At 27.7% G+C, this 16,793-nt stretch overlaps 2 protein-coding genes across 3 annotated transcripts in view; both read right to left on the bottom strand.

Annotated features, from left to right (window-relative positions):
* LOC132935090 (lachesin-like) overlaps positions 1 to 16,793 on the bottom strand; it is an 83,551-nt gene that overhangs the window by 15,337 nt on the left and 51,421 nt on the right. The gene's annotated exons all lie outside the window — the stretch shown is intronic.
* LOC132935089 (zinc finger MYM-type protein 1-like) lies at positions 7,157 to 15,570 on the bottom strand. 2 transcript variants are annotated; one of them, XM_061001541.1, is made up of 6 exons: positions 14,976 to 15,570; positions 13,969 to 14,109; positions 13,763 to 13,903; positions 13,558 to 13,698; positions 13,367 to 13,498; positions 12,811 to 13,291 (listed from the first exon to the last, which is right to left on the bottom strand). In XM_061001541.1, exons 1-6 carry the CDS (start codon positions 15,130 to 15,132, stop codon positions 12,951 to 12,953), a joined length of 1,053 nt encoding a protein of 350 aa, XP_060857524.1. In that variant the 5' UTR covers positions 15,133 to 15,570; the 3' UTR covers positions 12,811 to 12,950. The 2 variants fall into 2 exon arrangements, with proteins under 2 accessions (XP_060857523.1, XP_060857524.1); XM_061001540.1 differs by lacking the exons at positions 13,558 to 13,698; positions 13,763 to 13,903; positions 13,969 to 14,109; positions 14,976 to 15,570 and having other exon boundaries at positions 7,157 to 13,291; positions 13,367 to 13,493.

The following is a 16,793-nucleotide window of genomic DNA, read 5'->3' as shown; positions in this document are numbered from 1 at the left end:
CATATGTACGGTGTAGGTACCTTGTACCTATAAGTACCTATTGTCATTACAAGTATTTTCAAACATAACATCGACAACTTGTTGTCTTTACAAAATCTTCGATTTAAACAGTACATAAGAATACAATTATTGTGATCGATGATTGTTCACAAAATGTATAAAAAAAACAAAAATATTATGTAGTTATATTATATAGTTATAACTTATAGCCTATAAGTATTTAAAGTAAGATGAGCGAACGAGTGGTATATGGTGAGGCATAGCGTAGAAATATTGGTCCACTACTCCACGTCACCTAATAATAATAAACACACATCGATTATTGCTCATCATAAAGAGTCCAGTGGTCGCTCGTAGGATTGGGAGGTTGTTACTGAAATGGATGGACTGATTTAAGGGACGACATGGATATGCTGACCAGAAAGAGGCAGATCGCAGACGGTCGACGGAGGTTTTTGCGCATCCCACAACTAGATTTCTCTTCGGCGGCAAAGATTTTTTTCGACCATTTTTTTTTCTCTGGCGGCAAATAAGAAAGCCTACACTCTCTATTGCGGCAAGTACGTACAGATTACTTAACTCGTGGTCGTATAATACAGATGGTACCTTTTTGTCGGTTACAATGGTTTTATGAGGGTTGTCCGATTTATACGAACGACAGTCTGACCGTTATTTATTATTCTATTACATTTTAGTTTAATTGACATAATGATGGGTGAGCATATCTGCATCATTATAAAAGAGACTGACCCACTTTGTTTCCAATTATTCAAAAAGAAATTGAGGCAAGGACACCATCAAATAAATACATAGGTAACAATAACATACGACAAATTGTATTAAATATCGTACATAGATAACATTTATTGTGTATATAGCGTACAACACTATTACCGAAATTAAAATATAAAATATAATTAAGTTTATAATGAAAGTCATTTTTTGTTTTACTATATTTTTCCTACCGGCAGTTTTACACAATATAATATATTATGTACCAATACAGTTATAGGGTCGGATTGTAATAATTTATTTTGAAATAACTAAACATTAAAGTTTTTATAAGATATATTTATACATAACAGATTTTTCGTACATACTTAAATTCTAAAATAATAATATGAATAAAAATGCCTTTGATGATATATTTTTAACATATTCAGCTCCGCGATTACCTGCATATAGATCATATCTATCGGCCCTCGGTACAAAATACGTCCGGTCGACTGCATGCCGATACGGCATCAATTTTTTTTTGAAAATAATATTTAAATAGTTTACCTTATTACTAAAATAAAATATCGTGAATAAAATCATAATTCATACTACGTAACTATCACCTTGTAGGTTATTACTACACTTTGTACTCTTATATGTACATATCAATACATCAGAAAATATTTTATAACAGTTTTATACTTATATATTACTATAATGTTGTTACTTGTTAGTTGTTACAATTATTATATCAACTATCAAGATATCAAGTAATATTTTAACAAATATAATAGAAATCGTAAATGCGTAAACGTAATATCGGGGAAAATAATTTTAAAAAATGGTGGGCAAGTGGGTGTCAGTCTACAAGTGAGTCACTATAATGGATGGTGTTAAATTTGAATTCAATGATATAATATCATTGTATAAGAAAAACGATTCTGAGCGAAAACGGTCAGTCAGCCTATGATGTTACTAAGTATATTTGATGATATTATTTTTAATAAAGTAATTTATGTATAACCTATTTACGTGGAGCCTTGTTTTAAATTTTCAATCCTTAGCTATAAAAGTTGAACATTTTATAAATTTTTAACTACAAAATAATTATTAAATTTTACATTTGATACATTTTGTCAAAATTTGAACTTTGAATGCTTATAAAAAAAAAATTGTGCCTATGTATTTTTAATATTTTTCAACTGCTATTGTAACAATATATCAAGAGCATTGCATTAAAATTTCACGCTTTTTTGCACAACAAATAACATTTTATTGATATTTATAGAAAAAAAAACTAAAAAAAATGAAAACTGACAATGTCTGTAAACAGCTCATTAAGAGTCAACATATTTTCAAAATTATATGGTGTATAAAAAATAAAAATATAAACATTCAGTGAATTTTTCATGTATTTATAGTTATTCGTTTTTGAATAACAACAAAATAGCAAAATCGTTACACGAGAAATCAAGTGAATATCAAATGTTGTAAAAATATGAATTTCAAACGCTCATAAAAATTTAATTTAACTTTCTTGTAGACATTTTTTTTTTGATAAAGGTAGACAGACTAATGGATAATCTTGTATTACATTTTCAAATCTTAGATTTAAAAAGAAAAATTTTTATGAATTGATAAAGGTAGACAATTTAATGGATAATCTTGTATTATATTTTCAAATCTTAGATTTAAAAATAAAAATTTTTATGAATTCTCAACTCAAAATAATTTGTTAATTTTCGTGATTTTTCCGAATTTTGACAAGATTTGAACTTTAAATGCTTATAAATACAAACTGTGACTAAGGATTTTTAATTTTTTTCATCTGCCTGAAACAATAACCTAGGAGCCTTTTATTAAATTTTCGAGCTTTTTTGAACCAACAAATATAATTTTTATTGATATTTATAGAAAAAAAACTAAAAAAAAGTGGAAACTGAAAATACCAAGACGATCGGACAAAGTGGGTAGACTAAATTATTTTTTTCAAAAATTGGACAAAAATATAATTTTGATTTGCTAACTTCAAACTAGATTTGCCATTATTTGCTAACTATTTGCTAACTATACCGGTGTTTGTTTGGAGACGATCGGACAAAGTGGGTGGGTTACCTAAACTTGGCCAACTCGCAATTAAAAAATAATTATAACTTCCTCAATAATTATTTGCTAACTTCCACACTAAATTTGCTATTATTTGCTAACTTTTGGTATTGGTTTGGGTCGTATCATAGAAAGTGAGTGGTTCAAGTTTATGCACGTGAGTATTTTGTTTCAAATTAAAATTAAAATTAGTGATATTTTTGGTTTTGAAAGCGATTTTTAAGGGCAGAGTCACTTGTTAAGTCAATAAATAATTCTATTGCTAAAATACCAACTGGAATGTTTTTAATATAATCATTTTCGAAAGAGTTTATGATCCATTTCATTTCTGAGTTATCCTCAGGGAAATATTGTGAAACATTGAATTTTATTGATTGTAGGTGCTCCAAAATGTCTGTAATTATATATTTTGAATTCGCCTGAATTTCGTTCTTTCCAAAATTTTTTTAAGGTCACGAATGCTGAAAGATTATTCTTAGATACTTGCGAAATAAATAAATCTAATTTTCTCACGAATGCATTAACTTTATCACTAGCATAAAACACGTTTGTGTTTGATCTTTGACTTATTAATTTTCCAACATTTTTTTTATCGCTTTGCTCGAAAACTTTTTCTATTATAATATTACATTTTATTGGTATTTTGTTTATATGTACACAATACACATTATATTTTATAAATATATATATATATAGCTTTATTTAGGGGCCTGATGTGACGCGGTTCAAGCATCATTCAGCGTCACACGTGTTTTCCTCAACCAATCAACAGTTATTCCCCTCACGAAATGCTAAGGGCCATAGTTGCTGATGGTTAAGAGTTTAAGACCAATAAAAGAAAAAAAATTGCTTTATTTTAGATTCTGAGCGGAGCGATAAATGTATTGATTTTACAATGATGTGTTTTTTAATTATTTATTTTTATTTTTTGTATCTGTTATCACTTTTTTGGACAGTAAAAACACAGAACAAACAGAAGGGAATCCTAAGGCTTATCGAAAACCGTCCGACATTTCTAGATTTTAAACGTGCTGCCACGTACCGAGAAATTCTCTTTTTTTAAGTTTTCTGTGGTTTGTGGCTACACTGTTAATCTGCAATTCCACTCATAACAACAACAACAACAACAACACATGGCTATATATAGCACGTCTGTCGATTTTCGTACTCACTACTCCATGACGGTTACGTTTCGATTTTTTTGCGCTCCTAAGTCCAAACGTTTTTTGTATTTGCTGTTATTTGTTGTTATTTGCTGTTATTTATTTTGGTATTGTATAGGTACATTATTTACCAAAATAATGTCTTTAATTGTTAAAAATGCCGCGGGTAGTAGATGCTCGTTGGCGTATTGTACCAGCCTTTGGTCAAACAACAATGATGAAATACGGATATCATTTTTTAAAAAGTACAGGTTATGTAACAATGTCACATACTTCTACCAGTATATTTATTTAGAATAAATCTTCAATTTTTCTCAGCAATTGGGTGTACTCATTACACAAGTTCCAAAAAAATAAAATAAAATTAGTACTGCTTAGATTATTTTAAATTAGTGTACGTAATTTGTTTTGTAATCTTCTGTGTACCTATGCATTTTTGTTCATTCATCTACTAAATAATGATAAATAAAATATGTATAGTTTTTGTTTTTCTTAGATTCTGTACTTAGATAAATGGTAAAAATGCAATTTCTTAAAAAAAATCGGTTTGATTGTTTGAATATAATAATATATTAGAAATTTGAACGAATAAACAGTGCTGTACGATATAAAGAAAAAAAGGGAAATTCCCGGTACGTGGCAGCACGTTTAAATTCTAGAAATGTCGGACGTGGTTTTATCATCTCCCATAAGAGCCTATGTTAAATGAAATATGATTCCCTTCTGTTTGTTCTGTGGTAAAAATGCTTAGATTATCTTCAATTGAATCTTTTTGATAGGAAAGTGAATCTAGTTGGTATTAAAGGAGGTCAAAAGAAAAAAAAAACGGGAATCTTCGCACAAAATTGGTTTGGGCGTAACTCGAAGATGAATTACCGTAGATACATGGAACTTTCACTGAATGTTTATATTAGCATTTTATTTGCACTATACAATTTTAAAAATATTTTGACTTGTTTTGTGTTGTTAAATTCATAGGTTCAAAAGGTTCAACTTTCATACATAAGGATTGACAATTTAAAACACGGAACCACGCGAGAAGGTTATTATTCTGCAACCGAAAAATCTAAATAATTTAAAACGAAGAAGAATGATTTTAGGTTTGTGTACTCTTTTTAATCTACTTTCTTTTACCGGAATATTTTTCATGTTTATAGCCAATATCCATGATTATGAAAATAGAATAAATATGTAAATATGTTATGAATAATATGAAATAAAAATATACAATATTAAAATTAACACGTCTAAAGTACCTATACTATGTTATCAGTGATGATCGTAGTTTCGGCATTATTGGTTACACGTAAATTAAGACGTTGTTTAATACACAGATTAAACCCACGAAATTAAAACACGGCCCGTTCGTTACTGTAGGTACACTGTCAACTGTCAGAACTTCAAACGCAAACACGTTTTAATAAATCGTTATCTTTATGAGGTCATAAATATCAAACATATATCGACAGTAGATTAGATTAAGTTTAAGAATTGGTATTATTTTGTTACTATTTTGTATTTTTGGAAACATGGGCAAGTCTGTATTAATAAATAATAAATCGTAAATGAAAAAATTGTCGAAATATGTAGGAAAAATGGAATTATTGAGAAATATGTAAAAACATGTACTTATGGCAAAATATGTAAAAATATGTAAAATCAAATATAGTTCATTTTATCAAAAATCTTGTGAAACGAATTTATCACTTGCCGAAATTAGTTTATCATGTCTCAGAGAAAATACGTATTTACTATTTACATATAAATCCGAGCCCTAGTTATCACTTACGACTTACCTACCTACCTTAAGACGAACATTTGAATAGACGACAACTACAACTATCAACTACAAAAGTGCCAATTCCAACAATAATAAAATAATATATTATAATACCAAAAATAAGTCAAGATCTACTGTTGTACAGTCGCTTAATCAGGGTTGTTATGTTTAAATACAATGTTTTAAAAGTTTGGTTCATAGTTTATAACGAATAAAACATATTTTTAAAACAATTTAAAATCCAAGTGAATATTGTGTATTTTTTGGTTTATTATTAATAATAAATATCCTTCAGAAAAAAACTTTAAGTTTAAAATAAATAATAATTATATCTATGATCATCCTTCATTTTAATTTTTTTTTAAATTTTATGTTGGAAAATAATTTAGACTCGTATTAAATATTTAAATATACTTTATTCATAACTCATAACTCATATTAAGAAGTTAAAGTCTAATAATAATACTATTGTCACTTATCTATCCAGTAAAACAACACGTACACGATATTACAACATTATGTTTCAAATTGGTGCATACGCCAGTTGCGTGTTGACCGTGATATTTTGCCCATTAATTTTAAAGAGGTGGGTGGGTTACCAGTGGGTGATTACACTGATTTTAGTGTGAAATTAAAGTACAAGACTAACTTTATATGATAATGATATTTAATAAGAATTAAAGAATAATAACTAAAATAATAAGTATTATATTAAGTAGTCAATGGGTGGTAGGTCATTCATAAAATTAATCGACCGATAAAATATTTCACTTCGCCACGCCACTGGTACCTACTACGTATAATTCGTAAAAACCTCAAAGAACTTTAGGGAGGTCAGGTAACCGTAACCATCCCCAAACCAATGAAGTTGCGCCACTGGGTACTAACTACTAGGTGGTAAATAATCAAATAGTACTTTTTATCTTCGAACTTTACTTTGTAAGCTTTGTCAATTTTAATTTGACTGCAATTTTGGACAGCATATTTTAGACAATTATAATACTTTATTAAATAACGCGTACGTTTTATTGTAATTTGTATTTTTTTGCAGGGACTCGGGGTAACAATTTAAAATACCTAAGACAAAAAAAATCTACGATTACACCAATAATTTAAGATAAATATGATTTACTTTTCTAAAAACATGTAGGTACCTACTAATATTAGTAAATACTTTAAAACGTAGCCCGCGATAGTATCTTTTATTACTAATTGTTATCTATTTTTAAAATGTTAAAAATAATTATTTAATCTACAATAAGTTTAGATAACATACGTCAGTGAAACTTAATTTAATAATAATAAAAAAAAATATTGTTAATTAACTTATTAGTTATTACTTATTACTAATACGGAACTACCTAAGGTAATATATATAAATATTTGCCTAAAACCAGAAAAATGGAAAAAATAGTAATAAAAACAGATACCTATACAATTATTACAAAACAATTTTGAGTGAATCGATTATACCTAGTGTTTTCAAAATAATGTGTGTTTCTATAAAAGCATTTTTTCTTCGATATTACTTTTTATAACAGCAAAAATTCTTTAATCTTCAACTCCCATGTGGATTTTTGGTAGTAAATTAAATCTAGTTTAGGCCCAACAGTAAAAATCTTCCAGCATATTTTTCATTATTAATCAAAGTAAATATTGTTTTGTTGTAATTCAAAAATGAATAGCTAATAACCATTGGCTTGAAATTGTCTCCATGTATAATGTATTTATATTAGTCTTTCAGACATAAGATTTAATTAAATATTTTAGCTCACGTTATTCAGGGATGTACAAAAGAAATAAAATTCGGTGGATGTTTTTAAGTATTCGATTTTTGACATTGAAATGTTGAAAATTATATTTATATCAGTCTATACGTAGTGTATATTATATTGATAATAGGTATACTTTTATTTTATGTATGAAGAGTCCTGATAAATGATTAATATGAGTCCTATTTTGTGCCTCACGTATAGTATGCCAATTGTACTAACTAGACCATTAATTAGATAAAACGTATGAAAACATATTTGAATTTGTCATAAAGTTTACTTGAAAACGGCTTTTTCACTTTTTTAAATTAAACTTTAAAACCAATCAAATTTTAAATTAAATTATAGATTCTTAACAGAGCAATGAATCTAACAATTTAACAATTATGTGGGTTTTATTGAAAAAAATAATAATACAATAAGACGGTGTTTGGGAAAAAGGGCTCAAGTCAAAAAACACGATTTTACAGGAGACGTATTAAACGTTTTTAGGTTATTAAAAATTAAAAATTAAGATTTTTTTACAAATAGGTAATTTAAACATCTAAAATTGGAATAATTGAGCATTCCATACCCTAAGTAATTTGAATCATTATTATAATTGACTTATGCCCATGTGCACGAATATCTTATAACCACTTTTACGAGTAGTGTCCTTTTGCACAATATACAAAGATTGAAAGATAGGTAATAGGTACCTATGTGCCATATTACTTACTACTCATAGTTTTAGATTTAAAAATTTAAAAATTAGTATTGTTATTTCTAAATGTTCAATTATCTAACAAACATCTAATTGTTATCTATAAATAATGATATTAAATAGGTAAGTATAACTTTTTGACATTATATTTTATTCTTCCTGTTTAATAGTTAAAAATAAAGAGATAACAATGTTTCATAGTTTATATATAAATAAAACAATAACAAACTCTGTTAAGTAACATCATACTTATATAAAAATATAAAAAGACAATTTTTTGATAAACATTTTCATTTTCTAAAAACGTTTCATAAATAAAAAAAAAATAGTAAAATATTATAGTTTTAACATTTTATAATATAAATTATAATTGTTAAGGTAATATATATAGGCTTTAGGAACTTTCATCTTCTGATGATATAATCGGATCCTGGACATTGGTTTTTGATTTTAAACTTCTGTAATAATGCTGATATACATCTGGTATTAAATTTAATAGAGAAAATAGATCCTTTTTTTTCTCGTCAGATATTTAAAGTGTTGTACTATATGCTTGAGGTAATAAAGAATTTTTAGTTTTTCTACGAGCCATATTTAAGTAATTAAAATTATCATCTATTTTTAATGAAGTTTTGTATTGTACCATAGTGTTGTTTTGTTTTGTGTACCTGAGCCATTTTACATCACAAAAAACAAATGCATTACCAATTTCATTTTTTTTTTTTTATTTGATATTTATTTTTCAACAGGCTATTAAAATCAAAGTAATCATTTTGTTTCATTTCAACAACTGTAAATTTATCTTTTCCAGCCCAGCTTATTAATTTTACCCTATAATGAGGATGGTTTATTGGGAATGGATAACGTTTACGAGCTTTCTCAATGCAGGCGTGATCAGAATCGCATTCCATCCTTGTATGCCCAGGCACCATTAACTTGTGATCAATGGTTTTGATATGGTCTTGACGCTCCAAAAAATAAATACACACGGCTATAATTATGCTATTCTTGTTTTGTCCCGGACAACAATCACTATACATTGTGACATGAGAAATATCCGATGGCAAACTTTTTAAATAATGAAATAATAACGAACCAACATCATTTGCCTCTCGTTTGGCTATTGTTTCATTCCAAATATAACATACAGCTCTTGATGTAAAAGTATTATCCAGTTAGTATAAATCCATAATTGTCTTTTATAAAATGCAACTGACGATTCTAAGGATGGAGTAGGAGGACATTGTTGAAGGTCAAAAGTTAAACACATGAATAATCTGTAAATGTAGAAATATCAATTCTTTTTGAATTAAAAGCTTCTTCAGCTTTAGTGTGATGTAGTGTTTGTTTATTAGTTAATATGATTTTTGTTCATTAGAGCAATTCGTATTACTGATTTGGATTTTTAACCTGTCACATAAAGAACAGGTATCCTTTTTGGGATTTTTGACTTTTAGGCCTGACAACTTAAAATATTTGACATATATTGTGCGACTTACTGGGTGTTCCACTGTTTTAAGATATTCATTATAGGCAAGTTCTAATGTGAAATATGAAGGTAAAATATTTCTTGGTAGTTTCTTGGCGACAATAATGACTCTCATAAGCTGGAAGTTGATTGATATGGTCAATAACACATTTAAGAGCTTCAGGAGATATTTTATTGCTAGATTCTGTCCTTCCATTTTTATCAGGTATACACCGACTTACAGGAGAATTAACTTTTTTTGAACAAATAGTTCTTGTAAACTTAGCCGTTTCACCAAATATTTTGAGGAAACAATAATTAAATAAGTATACCATCTTTTGGTATAGAATAGTGATATACCTTTACTCTGTTTTTTTGTTTTTCTGGTGTGTACTCTTTTTTGGATTGTGTTTTTTGTTGCTACTAGTAGTTAATCCAGAAATGTATGACATTCTTTTATTATAGTTTTTCATTGACCAGTAATTTGTAAACAACTTCTTCTGTAACTCAAGATCAATTTTGTTTTTGCAATCAGCTCTACATTTGGACAAAGGTATACACTTTCGACCTGGAACAACCTTTCCTTTATTTGTCACTTACTCAATTCCAGAATTTTTTTTATGTTTTATAAAATCTTTTTATTCCCTTGCAGCCCCTTTTATACTTTTTCTTTTTTTGTTTAAATTTTCAACAGAACAATCACTCAACTCCATAGATATCTCGGTACCAGACACATGACTTATTTCATCTGTACCCAGTGGCGCCGATCCATTTATAAACATCTGGGGTAAAACCAAAAACCTATTTTATACCCACCCACCCAAAAAAAATTTCTCACTACGCTCGACAGTACAGGCATAATAATTTAATTATACAATATATTTTATTTTAGGTATAAGAAACATTTTTTTTTTATACTATACTGTACATAAAAATATAAAAAACATAGTTCAGAAATTAATATCTTACCTACGTCGTAGGTGGTAGGATAACTGACAAATACTTAACTACAATAAAAAAATTAAACAACTAACTGCTGCTATGTATAATATTAAATATGAAGTACTAAGTTGTTATTGTATTTTGGTATGCTCCAGTAATTTTTAAGTAAATATTTAATAAATACCTATGTATTTCTCAAAATAGTAAAAATAAAAATTATATGTAATACAAAAATGATTATAAATAAAATATATATAAATAAATTAAGTTAATATTTTTAACAGTTTATTACTGTTTTTAGCAAAATTATTAATCACATTGTCTGTATTAATTGGAACATCCTGTTCGCATGCAATGCGCATAAGTCCCTCCAATCTCGACTCAGCCATTGTAGACCGCAATCTTGTTTTTATAATTTTAAGCTTCGAGAAACTACGTTCAGTAGAAGCACTGGACACAGGTAGCGTCACAGCGATTTTTAATAACATATAAATATTAGGCAGTGTAAACCTTATATTTGAGCTGCAAAATAATTTAAACATATATATAAGGGAACTGCTGTTTGTACATTCTTCGATGGGACATTGAGAAATTAATTCTTCATCAGACTCGGAAATGTGCGATTCAAAATCTGAAGAATTGGTTGATTCATTATCCTCATCCTTATGAAGATATTTAGTTAAATTTATTGTTTTTTCTAAATTTGAAAAACAATCAATAAGCCATAAATATTCTGTATTTAATGCTTCTGCATTTAAAAATGTTGAATATATCGACGCTATGCCTTCAAATGCATCACAAGGTATTTTGTTAGTATCCATTTTTATTTCTAAAATTCTTTTTTTTGTAATAAGGGATAAATCTTTAAAAATAGATATAGTGTCATGGTTAAATTTCTGATCAATCTGACTGCATATGATATCAAGCACCGTGTAAAAAGTGTGATATTTAAAATTAGTCAGAGGGTCAGATGTTGGTTCATCGGTTGCTTTCTCCCCGGGCATTATTTTTCTTTTTCTTGACCGTTTTTGTGGTAAAGGAGTAAAATTTTCATCCAGATGATTTTGAATAAATTGCTTCACTTCGATGACAATTGAATTAAATTCATTGCGAATATTTAATAATTGACCTCTTTTTGATGTTATCATTGATGATGCAGTGATAAGATCTATATCAATCGCTTGAAATGTTTTGCTTAATAGATCTAGTACAGAAAATATTTTTTTAAATAAAAAACATGTATAAAGAAATCTTTCAGATTGAAAATATAAAAGAAATGACGATGCATCTGATGAAGCTTCTGATTTCCAAAGATCTTCCAGTGTATCAACTAACGATGCCCAAGTCAGTAAAACTGTATTAAGAGCTGTAGAATGGCTACTCCACCTAGTAGTAGTTACACGTTTCAAACGACGAACCGGCAAGTTAGGGTTTCGGATTTTTTGATTTTGTTCAAAAAGGAATACACGGTTTTTACTGCTACATACAAAGTCAAAAACTCTTCCTAAAATTCCAAAAAAATCAACTGCTTCAAGGCAACTTGCAACACCTTGTTCAACAACCAAATTTAAACGGTGAGCCCAACACCAAATATAAACTGCATGAGGATTTTCACTTTTTACTTTTGCCTGTAAACTATTGTACTCACCCCTCATATTGGCGGCACCGTCATATGATTGACCTATTAGGTTTTTTTTCCAATTAAGATTGGTTTTATTGAAAACATTAAGGAAAATATTGAATAGTGTTTCACTTTTAGTAGAGGCAGTAGAACACATTGCGAGTAAACGTTCATATATCATACCATTACTTTCATCAACAAAACGCACTATGAAAGAAACTTGTTCTTGTCTTGAGATGTCAAATGTTGTATCAATAGATATGCTGAAAACACAAGCAGTTTCAACTTTTTGTGTGATTGAATTGAAAATTGAATTTGAAATAGCATCGATTAACTGGTTTTGTCGTTGCCAGGATATTAAAGATGTAACAGATTTCCCCTTCTTTTTTAAACAAGTAATGTAAGACGATAATACAGGTGAATATTCAGCTAATAAAATAACCATATCTTTAAAGTTTCCACGAATAGAATCCGTCCACTTTTCTTTATGACCTCTAAATGCAAGTCCATGTTTAGCTAAAAATAGCGAAATATCTATTAGTTGTTTTACAACTACTCTGTTGGTTTGAACCTCCATTTTCTTTTTTTCTTCTAACGCTGGTAATAATGGTGAACAATGTTCATGTATAGTAGCATCAATTGAGGCGGCTATGTGTATAGTTGAAGTTTCATGGGAAGTTAATAAATGGTTACCATCTTTCCAACGAGAAGTACCATCAATAGTCCATGCCTTCTTAGGAGATTTACCAAACAACATACAATAAATGCAAAATATTTTATCAGCTGATATTGAATACGATAACCATTTACGGAATCCCATTGACCCATCAGGCAAAGTTTTAGTGTACCATTGAGCACGGAAACTGTGTTTGTTCTTGGGAATTGTCGGAGTGGCATCTGCTGAGTAGTTGGTTGACAAGGACCCAAACATAAAATATACTTCTTCTGTTCAAAACTTAATTTTGTAATGGTATTAGAAAATCTTACAGGATCATTATCTACCATTGAGTCAACTTGTCCTATTATCAAAATAGTTAATTATATATAGTTGGATCAGGAAACTATAATAAATTTACATTTTACTCAATTATTACCTGCCGATGACGCCAATTCACAGTTTACTATATTTTTCTCAGGAGAAAAAAAACTAGGAATAGTATCTGTGACATTAGTTTGTCCCAAATCCTCATCTTGATTTTCAACATCAACAGTAGAAACACCAATATCTTAAAAAAAAAAAATTTAAGGTCAAAAAACTATAATTTATATTATACTAAATTATTACCTGCCGATGAAGCCAATTCACAGTTTGCTATATATTCCTCAGGAGGAAAAAAACTAGGATTAATATGTGTAGTATCTTTGACATTCATTTTTCCCAAATCCTCAGCTTGGTTTTCAATATCAACAGTAGGAACACCAATATCTTAAAAAAAAAAAAAAAATTAAGATCAGAAAACTATAATTTATATTATACTATAAATTATTACCTGCCGATGAAGCCAATTCACAGTTTACTATATTTTCCTCAGGAGGAAAAGAACTAGGAATAATATGTGTAGTATCTGTGACATTCATTTTTCCCAAATCCTCAGCTTGGTTTTCAATATCAACAGTAGGAACACCAATATCTTAAAAAAAAAAAAAAAAATTAAGATCAGAAAACTATAATTTATATTATACTATAAATTATTACCTGCCGATGAAGCCAATTCACAGTTTACTATATTTTCCTCAGGAGGAAAAAAACTAGGAATAATATGTGTAGTATCTGGGACATTCATTTGTCCCAAATCCTCAGCTTGGTTTTCAATATCAACAATAGAAACACCAATATCTTAAATAAAAAAAAATTCAATATTGTCAAATGTGATGCGTTTTGCAATACATTTAGTAGAAGTTTCAAGTTGTTGATATTTATTTTAAGTTTGTTATAAAATGATATTTTATTATGCAATACAGGGAGTATTAGAATTAATTTTAAAGCTAAAAGTGTTAATTTTTTTTTTTTTTAAAGTTTAATTGTTTATTAAGATTTGTATTTATAACTTATTAAAAATTTGTTGATATTAGTTTTTAATTTGTTATAAATTGGTATTTTTTATGCAATATAAGGAGTATTCATCTTTTAAATACAAACAAATTGGGTAACTGCACCAAAACAAAAAAATTGTAAAATTTTTTAATAATAAAAAATAAAGTAATTTGAATATGCCTATATGTTTCTTAGATACCCAAAAGTATTCAATAAAAGTTTCAAAGTCCTAACTCAAATACTTTTTTTATATACAGAAATAATCAAATGATATACAAAATTTGGTCCAAAGTCACCCCATGTTACGGTGCATAATAAATAATAGGTACTTTATAACCACTAATCATAATTATTTGAACTGATATTACTTACAATAATAAAATAATTATATTCTTTTGACATTAAAATTAATTTGTTAACAGTTAAAAAACCGATATCACTCTAATACTCTATCAGACTTATTTAGTAAAAGGTTTGGATTAGTCAGTAGTCTAAACATATACCTAATAATTAATAAGTATATCTTATTCTCAAGCTTTAGATACCTTTATATTTATTATCATTTCAAAATACTGAAAATAGTATATCTATGTGTATTTTTAAAAGTAATTCTAAGTTAAAACTAGATAATTACTAAATTGTATTTATTAATATTAGTAAACACTTACCTTTGGAACATGATGGTTTAGAAAAATACTTGGTAATTTTTATTTTTTCAGTTTTTTCAGTCATTTTAATTTTTTTACAACTTTTAATATGACGCGTCCAATTAGTAGTATTTAAATTCCCCTTTCTTTTTCCACATACACACATACTCGTATCCATAATAGTTAATAATTAATAAAAATAAATTGTTTTATTAAAAAATAACAACTAATTAATACACTTGTATATTAATAATTATATACTTATATTACTCAATAACGTGGTAGTACAAAAATATAAAAAATACATCACATTCACATCAAGACTAGCGCTAAGCTCATAATATTGATAGACCGATAGACGTCAATAATTGATAATGGATCTATCTATTCAATAATGTTCGAGTGACGACTAATAACAATAAAAGTAGATATAAATAGCACACAACGGTAAAATTTCCCAAGCAGCCGCCCGCCTGACGCCTATATGATAACGTTTGGATGGATATCGGCAATACTGAGAATCCGAATACTGCCGATTAAGCTACGGTTTATCATGTTTATCTGTTTTAGCGTGGTGACACAAAGCTTGTATAAATAATATAAATATTATACTACATTGACGACCTAAAATCTAGGTATAGGCGTATACGGTATACCTTATTTTAGTTGTCCATTATGTACAGGTCAGCCACCCACCCACCCACCCATTAAACCACTGGGGTATTTACCCCACTAGATAGTCGTGTTCGGCGCCACTGTCTGTACCCATATTATTTAATTGATTTTGATTTGTGTTAATATTTTATATAATTTTAATAAAACATTTCCATAAAAGTATTTTAAAAAAGCTAATGCATAACATTTATAATATTATACAATTTAATAAATATTTACCTTGAATTCGGGAGTTCCTAATATTAAACTATTGCAACTAATCAATTCACATATTATATCACCATCAAATAATTTATCTACACTCTAAAAAATAATAAGCAGATACCTACATTGTTTACATATTTTAGTGTGATTTAAGAAAACAACACATGTTCAATATCATTGATAGATATACTTTTATTTTTATTTGTACCATTATTAAGACTGTAGGCATCAGCAGTAGCAAAACTAGCATCAATAGCATTATAAGCATGATTAGCATTAATATTTTCAAGACCATCATTCTTAAAACAAATAAAAGTTTTATGTTAAATTAAAAAGCTGAGTTAGAAATATTAAAAAAAATAATTACTCGATCCAAATATAAGAGATCAACAGGAAAAGTTGACTCAACTTCATTACATTTTTCTAAAACTTTATCAATAGAATAATATATATTTGTATTTTCCTGATCATTTATTATTTTGCTAGAATCCTGATAGTTAAGACATGTTTTAATACAAAAATGAATTAATAAGTAAGTCATGATTAATAAGTAATGAGGTATAATAATTATTAATAATTAAATATAATTCAAATTTCAAATTTTAAAGTAGGTATGATGGTAACAACCAAACATGAGCATTAACTTGTTGACTGATAAACCAATAACTGAATATCATAATAACATAATAATATTATTCTGTATCTTGTATATAATATTATTTTCAAAATATAATAATTACACTAATTAGTTATCATAATAATATACTAAAAATGTTTGAAGTAACATTATTAACGTCTTCAACCCATTCCTAAAAAAAAAAAATATGAAATATAATTTTATTTATTATATAATATTATCATCCAACAATATTATTATATTATGGTACTTTTAACTGATTTAGGTAATTGGCTTAATGTTTTAATCATACAGATAAATGTATTAGATATAAATTTAAACTT

This window comes from Metopolophium dirhodum, chromosome 1, assembly GCF_019925205.1.
Source record: "Metopolophium dirhodum isolate CAU chromosome 1, ASM1992520v1, whole genome shotgun sequence".
Taxonomy (NCBI): domain Eukaryota; kingdom Metazoa; phylum Arthropoda; class Insecta; order Hemiptera; family Aphididae; genus Metopolophium; species Metopolophium dirhodum.
Note: the sequence above shows the minus strand (reverse complement) of the source record. Positions and strands in the feature narration are given on the sequence as shown.